Source organism: Centruroides sculpturatus, unplaced genomic scaffold (assembly GCF_000671375.1).
Source record: "Centruroides sculpturatus isolate CEXI.00-Female unplaced genomic scaffold, Cexi_2.0 scaffold1202, whole genome shotgun sequence".
NCBI lineage: Eukaryota > Metazoa > Arthropoda > Arachnida > Scorpiones > Buthidae > Centruroides > Centruroides sculpturatus.
Genome location: NW_019385444.1, coordinates 1 through 12,288, shown reverse-complemented (window position 1 = coordinate 12,288; position 12,288 = coordinate 1). Strand labels below are relative to the sequence as shown.

Here is a 12,288-nt window from a genome sequence, read left to right as displayed (position 1 = left end):
ATTGAGTTATACAAAAAAATCTTGTAAGTAAAGAAGTATTAAAAGTAGAATAACTTTTAATAATTTTTACTTATTTAGTGGATTAAATTTTTTTTATATAATCAGTAGAGTATAGTTTACTTATGATTAATAAGAAGAGAATTAGAAGAAAGGCTTTAGTTAATTAAGGATTTCTACAGCTCTGTTGTGTATAAATACTTATTAAATCTTTCTGATTAATTATACGAAGGCTATTTTTTAAATAAGGTCTGTTTTTTAATAAGAAGAAAAATACTGTAAATATCATTAAAATATATTTTTTCCATATTCTACGTACTTTTATCTACTTTTCTACATAATTTCCTTTTTTGTTCAAGCATTTGTCATACCACTCAACAATGTTTTGAATTCCGACTTCAAAGAAATCTGCCGCCTGTGAAAAAGCCAAATCCATGACTGCGGTTTTCACTTTGTCGTTGTTGAACTGTTGGCCACCAAAAAACTCCTTCAAGTATTGAAACAAATGAAAATCACTGGGTGCAAGGTCTGGACTGTAAGGTGGATGATACAGTTGTTCCCATCCAAAAGAACTGATTAGACCTTGTGTTTGTGCAGAAACATGTGTCCTTGCATTGTCATGAAGCAACATCACACAGGAAGACAGTAGACCACGCTGCTTGTTTTTGTATGGCATGCCAGAATTTTCTCAAGGTCACACAATATCCATCAAAATTGATTGTTGTGCATCTCGCCATAAAATCCACTAACAATATCCCTTTCCTGTCCCAAAAGACAATTGTCATAATTTTCCATGCTGAAATGGACTGTTTGGCTTTCACTTTGAATACAATTTTCGATAATTCAATTTCTCCAAAACAATGGTATACAAAACTGATCTTGAAACCTGTGGAAATTCAATTGGTAACATTGAAATCGTGAATTGTTGGCCCTCTCGAATTTTGTTATCCACATCACAAACCAAATCTTCAGAAATCAGAGAAGGTCGGAAAGGCAGATTAATGTGGCTCACTATGCACATTAACCTGCCTGTCCTTGAACATTCTCACCCACTTTCAAACTTTACTGTCACTCATAGCATTATCACTGTAAACTTCACAAATCTGACAGTGAATTTCCACTGCTGCCAAGTTTCTTGCACTCAAGAATCGAATAACAGATTGTATCTCACAGTTGGTGGGCGACTCAATTTTCTTAAACATTATAAACTTTTACAGCTCAGCACACAGATAGACGATATGGCTGCAAATGGTGTCTAAATGCGTGCAAAGCATGCTTGGAGCAGATGCACAGGTGCACTGCTGTGATCACGCGTCATTCTCACTCTCATTCACAAACAGACTTATTTAAAAAATAGCCCTCGTATAATAATCCTTGTCCTATTTCTCAAGTCCTAAGGGTTATCACTACATTTGGCTTATTTTTATGTAATTAAAATACAATTTTTATGAATATTATATACTTGCAAATTTTATTTTTATATTCTTAATAACTGAAGTTTAATATGTATTTATTCATTGTTTTATGAATAGGCATTTTCACCTAATTTGAAATACGTAGTGTCTGTAGGAACCCAACATGACATGATTGTTAATGTATGGGAATGGAAATCAAATGTCAAGATAGCTTCAAATAAAGTTTCTTGTAAAGTAAGTATAAAAGTCAATTAGTCTTCTTTAAAATTTGCTTGAATATGCTAATTTTTACTCTTACAAAACAGGTTTTAACTATATTTTATTGCATTCTATAGCTTTTAATCATGGAGTAGTGTTTTATTATAATAGAATTTCATTTTAAATGTGTAATCTTTACTTTTAAAAAATTTAATAGTAATACAGTAGAGCAAAGCTTCTTAAACTATGGGTCGCGACCCCATTTGGGGTCACTTAGTGAAATCTTGGGGTCACGAGATTTTAATGCAAAATTTTGAAAATAATTTGTGAGTTTGAAAATGAGTTTGAAAGTGAGGCATGCTTTGTGTCATAAGTTTCGTGAGTTGCGCTTTGTGTCACTTCTGGTGCAGCAAGACAATGATTCATCAACACTGATTGTAGTGTGAACTAGTGTAGTGTTGTCACTTTTCAGCGTATTCAGTTGTCTCTCTTCCATTGTAACACAAGTGAACTGTAGTAGCACACCATTATTGTTTTTGCAAATTTATATATATCTTTATTTTATAATTTTGGGTTGCGAAAAAAATCACAATCATAAATGGGGTCGTGAATGGAATAAAAAAAGTTTAAGAAGCCCTGCAATAGAGCATCGATTATCTGAAACAATTTGGGACTGGGGTTGTTCGGCTAGCTGATCATTTACAAAAAATATATTAAACACAAAACTGTATTGTGTATAATTTGTATCACACGTCTTACAAATACATACCTTACATAATGTGATACATTAAACTAGGCCTACAGTTCAGTTTGGCAGGGAGAGGAAGAGTGCTGCAACACCACAGCCCTAGTGAAAATTTGAATTTGCTGACTAGAATGCTTTTGGTTGATTGGTATTTGGATAATCAATGCTCTATTATACTTATTTTTCTAACTATCAAATATTACCTGAAATTTCATAAAACTTGAAAAATGCTATACTATTTAGCTAATATATTTATATTTAGCTAAATAAAACAACTTTAAACTATATATTTTAAATATAGAAATTAATTTTTTCATATGAAATATCAAAAGAAATACTATATTTTAATCAACTTTACCTAATTAAATAAATTTTGTGTGTTTGTCTGTAAGTAATTCAAATGAACTTATATATTTTCAGGTTAAAGCCATATCATTTGCATCAAGTGGAAATTACTTTGTTACAGTAGGAAACAGACATGTCAAATTTTGGTATTTAGAATATTCACGCTCAACAAAGGTATAAACATTACTATACTTTTAAATTATGTCTGAGTTAAAAGTTTGATGTTGTGTAGGGTAATCAAAAAGTGACTTTACAAGTCTACACTTTAAAAACCAAAACACTATCAAGTGTAATTCAATGTAAGTAGTTGTAATGGTCCAGATTGGCAAAATGAATGATTGTGGGGTCACAAGATTTGCATTCCAGTTAAGAATAGTTTTGGTTTAATTGTTTGGTTTTCCATAGCCCTTTCCCAGGTGTTTGACACATTACTAGTGAGATGTGTGTTGCATGGATAAAGGATGATTTATCTACACCATATTAAAATAAATGATTTTAATATAAACAAGCATTTCTGGTTACAGAAAACATTAGCTAACAGGAAAAGTTTATACATTTGAGTAATTAGTATGTTTCTCATGAGACAAGGCATCTTGGTCTACTTAATTAAGTTAAACTGAATTCCAAAGATCTTCACAAGTAGCTGAAAGCACAGGCTCACCCATATATGATAAGATTCGATAGAAGAGATGCACACAAAAAACAAGGAACAGAGGAACAACAAAAAAACAACTTTTGTTGTAAAAGAACTTTGTGAAAAGGAACTGCATGAAAGGGAACCTTATGTTATTGAGATATGGGATTTTATCTATTTAGCCTTTTGATTGCCTATTGGTCTTAGTTCCTTTTTCATACATTCCAATTAGTTTTGTACCTGATTCCAGAGATAATTCAAGACAAAGCATGCATTTCCTCGTGAAGCAGCTAAGCAAGTAAGCCAATGACCTAGATTGTTTCATATGAAACGAACTATGTCATTGGTTTGCTTGCTTAGCTGCTTCACGAGGAAACATGTCCAAAGTCAGCCACTGGAGAGATCAACATTGACATTTAATTTAATGCCCAATTCCAATCCCAACTAGAAATGGTTGATCTTAGGATTTAAATTGTTTATGAAAGTTCTCCTTATGTAAACTTTAAACAAAAATATTTTGTTTTTTAAACATTTTTTTTTCTAGGAATTTTTGATCAAATTTTGGAGTGTTTGGACCTAGTTGAGGGCACCCACATATTGCATCATATTAACACACTTGAAAGAGAACTTCAGGAGAAAGCATCCTGGACTCCTCAGCTGCAGTGTTGTTCTCTTCCATGACAACACTAGACTGCATACATATCACTAGATTTGCTGCAGATGTTTCAATGTGAGGTACATCATTATCTCCTTATATAATTGAACACTCTTGCTTTTTGTGTATTCTGACATTTGAAGGAGAACAGAATTTGTTTTATTGTTGAAGAAAAAACCATAATTGCTGGATGGATGCAACAATAAGTACAGGAATTTTATGAGGACAGAGGCCATTTAAACATTGTGATAAATGTTTGAAGAGGCTGGACAATTTTGTTCAGAAATAGCATAGTGCAGATAAATCCTGCATTTTCATTTCTGCAATAAAAGTATGTGCTATTGAATTTGTAAAGTTACTTTTTGATTACTCCTTGTATACATACAAATTTAAATAAAATTTTTTATTCCTTCCTTAGCAAAGAAAATGTTTGATTTTACAATTTGAAAGAAACAGATATGATTAAGATATATACAAATGTGTTAAATCTAGCATATATAATCTTGGTTTTTCATTTATATACTTGATTGTCTTTATCATTGTTTAGAGTTTTTGCATTTTATAGGCTGATTTTGAAGTGGAGAATGATAAATTTAATTTAAATAACAACAAAAAGTAAAAAAAAACTGTTTATTGATGATAAAGATCACAGCCACTTGTTCAAAATAGACTCAAATATTTTCAACTGAAAAATATCTTTGGGAAACTGTTATAGAACAAATAAAGATTTTTAGAAAAGAGCACCTTTGACTTAGTCTTACTTACTAAGCAAAATCAAAACAACCAAATAAATTTTTAAAATTAATAAAGGCAAATTTTATAAAATATGATTTTAAAAAATTAAACAACTTGCAAAAGTATACATGATATACGAGGGTCATCCAGAAAGTAACGACCGTTTGATTTTAGTAAATGAAAGAAATATATTTTATTAACAAAAACGTGTCACATACAAAATTGAAACTTACTTTATTTCTGTATATAATCACCGTCATTATTTAAGCATTTGTCATATCTGTCCACAAGCTTTAGAATTTCCATGTTTTAGTAGGCTGCTGCCAGTCCATTAAGCCAGTTGTTTACTGCATTCTTCACCTCATCATTTCCAAAATGCCCAGGAACTCTTTGAGCTTCATGAAAAGGCTAAATCGCGAGGAACAAGGTCCAGACTATAGGGTGGGTGATCAAAAATTTCCCATCCAAATCGATCCAGCAAGCCTATGGTTGCAGCAGCAGTGTGAGGGTGGGCATTGTCATGAAGAAGCACAATACCATGAGAAAGCATTCCATGCCTACAATTTTGGATTGCTTGCTGTAGTTTTCTTAGGGTGTCACAATATCGATCTGCATTGATTGTAGTGCCTTTTGGCAAGAAATCCACCAAGAGAATAGCCTTATGATCCCAAAAATCTGTTGCCATGAGTTTTCGTGCTGACAGAGTTTGTTTGAATTTTTGCGGTTTTTGGGTGATGAGGGATGATGCCCCTTGAGTGATTGGCACTTGGTCTCTGGGGTGAAGTGAGACACCCATGTCTCATTGCTAGTAACAATTTGACCAAGAAATGCATTTCCATCTGCGTGATACCGCATCAAAAATGTCAGTGCTGCATCCATTCTCTGTGTTCTGTGCTGGTCACTCAGTTGCCAAAAACCCATTGTGCACAAATTTTGCTATAGCCAAGATGTTCAGAGACAATTTCACCAAGCAAAGAATGAGAAATGTTAGGGAAACAAACGTGTAACTCATCCAAGGTCACGTGTCTGTCTTGAACGATTTTGTTCTTCACTTGATTCTTCAAATCATCTGTGATGAGTGATGGACGTCCGGGTCGAGTTTTATCATGCACATTTGTTCATCCATTGTTAAACATTTCACACCACTTTCTCAATTTCTTTTGTTCATTACTGTATCACCATACACTTCCTTTAGTTGATGGTAAATTTCTGCAGGTTTCAACTTTTGAGCATTCAAAAATCAAATAATACCTCTGACCTCACAGTTGGCAAGACCTTGTATCACAGTGTTCATTGTTGACAATCACAGGATGCACAATAACAATTTGTTTCAACTATCACTCACACAACACTCAGAAAAGACATAGAGGAAACTATTTGACCTTGGATAGTAGCCCGAGATCAAACTGCGCAGCTGGAATGCGCAATAGATCTTTACTTTCTGGATGACCTTCATAATTTAAAGTAGATAATGGTTTTCAATGTATAAATGGATTAAAACATAATTATATTTAAGTTAAAAATTTATATACTAACAATCAATAATTTGGCAGAAAAAAGTATTGATAGAGCTGTGTTCTGTTAATAATAAGCAACTGCAAAACAAAAACTTGCTTTGAATGAAAGATTTATTTTAATAAAGCCACTTTTCTCCAAGTATGTTAAGTAATCTTCTTTATCTAAATATTTTGCAAGTTCCGTATGCAGTATGTCTGATCCTTACTTATGGAATTCTGGTATTTTAATATACTGTATATATTGGGTGGGCAAGCAAAAGTTCAGTGGGAGCCAAAATGTAGGTTTTGCAAAATGCATGGGAGCTGCAGTTCTGTACCGCGATTTTATTATATAATATAAAAAAAAAGAATTTTTTTTTAATAAACATATTTTCACAAAATTGTGGAAATAAAATTGTAAAAATAATAATAAAAAGCAGAAATTAACACTTTAAGCAAGAGCAGCATGTAACTTAAAAAGAGCAACATGCAGCTCTTGGAGTTGCATTTGCCCATGTCTGATATATAATTTTAATTGTCTAGAAGTTGCACCTGTGTATTGATTTAGTGAAATTTTGAAGGATGCAAAATGAGTTTAGCGTAAACACTGAAACATTCTAATAAAAACAGATGTTCTCTTCATAACTAATAACCTTTCTAAACTTCGGTAAGAGGCAATTGGTAGAGTATACCTTTTTTTAAACAAACCAACTAGTTTTACAGTTAAATTAACTACAGAAGTGATTGATGATGTACAAAAATTGCCTTTATGTTTAGGGGAAACAGAATATAAGTGGAACCTTATAATGTATGCAATTAAATATACTGTTGTGATACCTAGCTTTAATCAAAACTAACCGTAATAAATTTCCATCTTGTAAAATATTGACTTATTCATTTAAATTTAAGAAAGGAAAGAAAATTTGTTCAGTAAACAGATTTCAGTAGAATAAAATAAACATAAAAAAATTTAATAATATATTTTTGAATTCATTATCATACAGACATAAATAATTTATTAATGTTCTCATTTTTATAGTATAAACTTGAACCAGTTCCACTAATGGGAAGATCAGCAATATTAGGAGATCAGAGAAATAATTATTTCTGTGATGTCTCATGTGGACGAGGTGACATGGCAGATAGCACCTATGCAATTACTAAATCTGGATTGTTATGTGAATTTAATAGTAGACGGTTACTTGACAAATGGGTTGAACTTAGGGTACATTTACATTTTTGATATATAAAATTATTTTTTCATATATATCATAATGTAAAATAATGATTTTAAATTTACAGACTTCTAGTGCCAACTGTATATCTGTAGGAAAAGACTATATTTTTATAGGATGTGCCGAAGGAGTTGTGAGGTGCTTTAATCCTTTTAATCTTCAATTTTTATGTACTCTTCCTCGTCCTCATTATTTAGGAATAGATATTGATAAAGGATTGCATGGAAGGTAACTGTTTTGATATATTTAAGTTATAAAAGTGAATAAAGGATAATCTTTTTGATGAATTAACATTTTAATTTAATTCATAATTTATTTTTAACAGACAATTAAATCCACCCACATCTGGTGCAAGATTTCCCAATGCTATAGCAATTTCTTTGGATGAAAAAAATAAAAAGGTCTACACACTATAAATAATGTATTTTGTAAATTATATGTCATTCTATCTAAATTATTAAATTTTTTTTGTAGGTTACTTGTATATATAATGATCACAGCATGTATATTTGGGATATAAAGGATATGAAAAAAATTGGGAAAATTCAATCATTCCTTTATCACAGTGCATGTATTTGGGGAGTAGAAGTAAGATTTATTATTATTATTATTGATACTGTTTATTGATAATTTTATAAATTATAATAATTCAATTTATTTTTGATATTTTAGACTTATCCAGATGTTTCCTCAACTTCCAAAAACGTTCTTCCCAAAGGAACATTTCTTACATGCTCTAGTGATGATACAATAAGAATATGGAATTTTGAAAATAATTTAAGTCCCGAAACATTTTATCAACGTAATATTTATAGTTTTGTAAGTACAATAAAAATTTCAAATAAAAATGATAAATCCTATATTTTTCACAAAATCACTTGAAAAAATATTTTATATTTTAATTAAATACAGGATTTGCTTAAAATGATATATACAGATTCGGAATTAACATATTTATGTGATACAGATTTCAGTCCTTGTAAGTAAAATTTAAGAATTGTTTGATAAATTTTAAAATAAACTGTAGAATATAGGTAATTAAATTGATATAAATTATATCTGTTTAATTCTGAACTAAATTTTTAAATTAATTAATTAATTTTTATTAAGTGACATCATATAAGTTCATTTGGAAAACATTATTTGAAATTGTAAAACAATCTACATTCTTATATGTAAGAAAGGTAATTTTAATTTAATTTAATGCTTTGTCATAAATCTTCTAGAACAAAAACATTTCTATCATTAGGAAACTAATGATAGCATTTGAGTGCTAAGAATTTGTACAAATCATTAAAATTAAATATTTTAAATATACAGGGAAAAAGTAAGATTTTAACACTGTTTCAAATTTAGATTTTCCTTTTGATGACCTTATTACAATGTATCTTGTGAAAAAACAGATTTGATCTAAATGATAAATATTAGGAATATTAATGATTATAAAATCTCAGTTGTACTTTAAGTTAGAGATAATTCTTAACGAAACTAGCAAATTTTTTGTTAATTGGGCTGCAATTTGAAAAAATTGTAGACCTATAAATTTCCTCTGTCCGTTCATCTGTCCTTCCTTAATCTCAAGAACAGAGTTAGAAAGATGAAAGCCAAGGCAGGATATGGAAAGATTAGGGGCAGGAGACCCCCAATTAACTATATAAGAACTTCCAATGCAAACCAGAAGTCATGTTATTTTAATTCAAAAATTTTTCCCCAAAAGAGTTAGTTAGATGACCGGCACGACTATTGCTAACAGAAAAGTATGATGTGCAGGGGTAAGACACTACTAATTTGAGGTGAAGAGCATATATATTGAAAGAAATTTAAAAGATATGATTAAGAATTGCAGCCCGGTATTGTGACAATGTCACAATAAATAATTGCTTGTTTTATTTTCCATTTTTGTGCAATTACTTAATTTATATATGTAATTTTGTTAATAAATATCTGTAAACAATGTTTTAAATATATGTACTATTAAAATAATTTTAATTATTAAGACATTTTAGTGATTTTTGTTTATATTCATCAATTTATGAATCTTAATAATAGATTTATAAAAATTCATTTTTTAGCTGGAAGCAATGATAAAGTTGATACAACATATGATGGAAAAAATGGTGTGAGATGTTTACGAATAAGTCCGGATGGACAACATTTGGCAGCTGGAGATCGTTCAGGAAATATAAGGTTTGTTGATTAATGGTATCTATCAGAATGTAGATACCATTGTTTCTCAAAATGTACTTTAAGAGCCATTAATAATTAAGAAGTTAATACTTTACAAAACTGGTCATATTTGTTTTATTGAAAATTTATTATTCATTTTGTTTATTGAACATATTCTGAAAATTGTAAGTTGTATACATGTTGTTTTCGAAACTGTGTTTTGTGAATATATTGGACTTCGAACTCACATTTGAGTTATAAATAAACACTTGGCTTTATTTCCATCATTTTAGTTGATTCGGATGGATGTCACCATTTCTATAATTGAAATTTTCTATGTTGTTTTCAAAACCATGTTCTGTGAATATATTTTGCGAATATATTGGACTTCGAACTCACATTTGAGTTCGAAGTCCAATATATTCGCAACATAGAAAGGTTTCGAAAACAACATAGAAAATTTCAATTATAGAAACAGCGACATCCATCCAAATCAACTAAAATGATGGAAATAAAGCCAAGTGTTTATTTATAACTCAAATGTGAGTTTGAAGTCCAGTTGTATACATTTTGCTTATAACTTGTATGATGTAGTCTAATTTTAAAAAATTTCAAGAAAACAATTCAACAAATATGACTAAAGAATAATTGGTATATATTATTTATATATATATACAGATGGTATTACTATTGGTAGTTCTATTGGACCTAATTGGCAGAAATAAAGATGATAGAAATTGATAAAATTGATACTGATCCAAAAAAATACTGTAAGTAATAATCTAAAAAATGCTGTTAGTTTAAATGAAATAACAGTGATAGAAAAGGGTAACGTTGTGTATCAATTTAATTGTAATTGCAATAATAGTTGTGTTTATATTGGAGAAACTAGTATAAAATTAAAAATTAGAATTGCAGAATACATGAGAGCTATAAAATATAATTATTATACTCAGAAGTTGTGAGACACTGTAATGAAGAAGGCTGCTAATTAAGTTAAAGCTGTAAAAATTGGAGGAAAGAAGGCAATATATTTATGAAAGTTATTTAAACATATAGAAATTAAAAAAAGCAAATGATAAAATTAATGATAATTTAGGACATGAGTTAGATAAATCCTTGGATGATTATTTAAATATCACATAAGTGGTAATGATGTAATATATGGCAACAGTTTCATTGAGTTAATTAATATGCATCAATGTCCTTAATTCAAACTAGTTATTCTTTCAATCACCATAACAGTGTATTTCTATTAATAGGACTTATCATACTGGTGTATAAGATTACAGCAACTCAGTCACACAGATTAAAAATTGTTTTATTTACAATTACCTGTTTACATTTTCTCAAATACCAAATCGGAAATTTGATCAAAATACCGAATTGGATTGAAATCGGAAATTTGGTATTTGAGAAAATGTAAACAGGTAATTGTAAATAAAACAATTTTTAATCTGTGTGACTGAGTTGCTGTAATCTTATACACCAGTATGATAAGTCCTATTAATAGAAATACACTGTTATGGTGATTGAAAGAATAACTAGTTTCATTGTGTGCTTATAGAAGCTGGGAAAAATTTAACATGTTCTGATTGTAATATCTATAATAGTAGTTTAAATTGTAATTTATATTCAATAAAAGATGGTATCTGTAAGTATAATTCTACTAATTTCTTATGAATGAAAGTTAATTGATGTAAAATTTAATTTAATGTAAATACTCAAATAACTGGTTAAATATTCAAAAATAACACTCATCACTATCAAAATCCAGCAAACTTTAGAAATTTTACTGTAAACTAATGTTTTCATCCATATATAATGGGCATCCTCATTTAACTTTAATTTAATTTTACTGGTCTGTATTATGTAATTAAACTTGAGGATGTCCATTATATACAGATGAAAATGTTAGTTTACATTAAAATTTCTACATTTTGCTGGAGTCTGTTGTTGATGAGTGTTATTTTAAATGTAAATGCTAATAAGTATCATGCAGTTGGAATGTTTTGCAGCCCACAAAAAATAAATTATTTGGACAAGGAGCTGTTTGTGTTTAAGGCTATGTGCTCACCAAGTTTTATTTGAACTGGAGACCCGAATGTCTGGCCCTCTGCTTGTTAGCAATAGGGATCATTTTTGAATAACTTTTTAATGAATAATTCCAAAAACACATTTGATCACAATATTTAAACAGTATTCACAAGTTCTGTATGTCAAAAGTTTTGTTTTAGTGTACTAAAAAAAGTCACCCGAAAAAATTCCCCAGATTTTCTGTCTGTCAATAAAAAAATTCTCAGTCTAGAAACACCAGGTGGCATTGCACAAAACTGCCTTCAGTTCTCAATGTCACTTCCTACTTTTCTGCCTGAACTTGTTGCACGACATCGCTAGGTGTATTGTGCATGGGACTAACATTGCACGGGAGCTAGACTTTCTGCTGTTTTTCTGAAGTGTGATTCAATTTCATGCTGAATGTTGAAACAAGCAGACTGGTGTTTTTATCACTAATTGCTATCACCAGTATTATATTTTTATCAACACTTAATAAAAATATCACCATGTGACAATTTTGGCACTATGCAGTGCGATTCCTGGTATAGTATACATTAAAAAATATGTAGAAGAGACTGAAATGTCTTCATTTTTTTTTTAAGTTGAATC

The 12,288-nt window shown here is 30.0% G+C and overlaps 1 protein-coding gene across 1 annotated transcript in view; it reads left to right on the top strand.

Moving 5' to 3' along the window:
- LOC111639070 (mitogen-activated protein kinase-binding protein 1-like) overlaps positions 1 to 9,726 on the top strand; it is a 33,057-nt gene extending 23,331 nt beyond the window's left edge. The window contains exons 5-13 of the mRNA XM_023384842.1: positions 1,530 to 1,646; positions 2,776 to 2,874; positions 7,260 to 7,445; positions 7,523 to 7,683; positions 7,781 to 7,856; positions 7,930 to 8,043; positions 8,128 to 8,274; positions 8,368 to 8,434; positions 9,528 to 9,726. Of these exons, the coding sequence (XP_023240610.1) occupies positions 1,530 to 1,646; positions 2,776 to 2,874; positions 7,260 to 7,445; positions 7,523 to 7,683; positions 7,781 to 7,856; positions 7,930 to 8,043; positions 8,128 to 8,274; positions 8,368 to 8,434; positions 9,528 to 9,655 (1,095 nt within the window). The 3' untranslated portion in view covers positions 9,656 to 9,726. The remainder of the gene's footprint in view (positions 1 to 1,529; positions 1,647 to 2,775; positions 2,875 to 7,259; positions 7,446 to 7,522; positions 7,684 to 7,780; positions 7,857 to 7,929; positions 8,044 to 8,127; positions 8,275 to 8,367; positions 8,435 to 9,527) is intronic.
- The last annotated feature ends 2,562 nt before the right edge of the window (positions 9,727 to 12,288 follow it).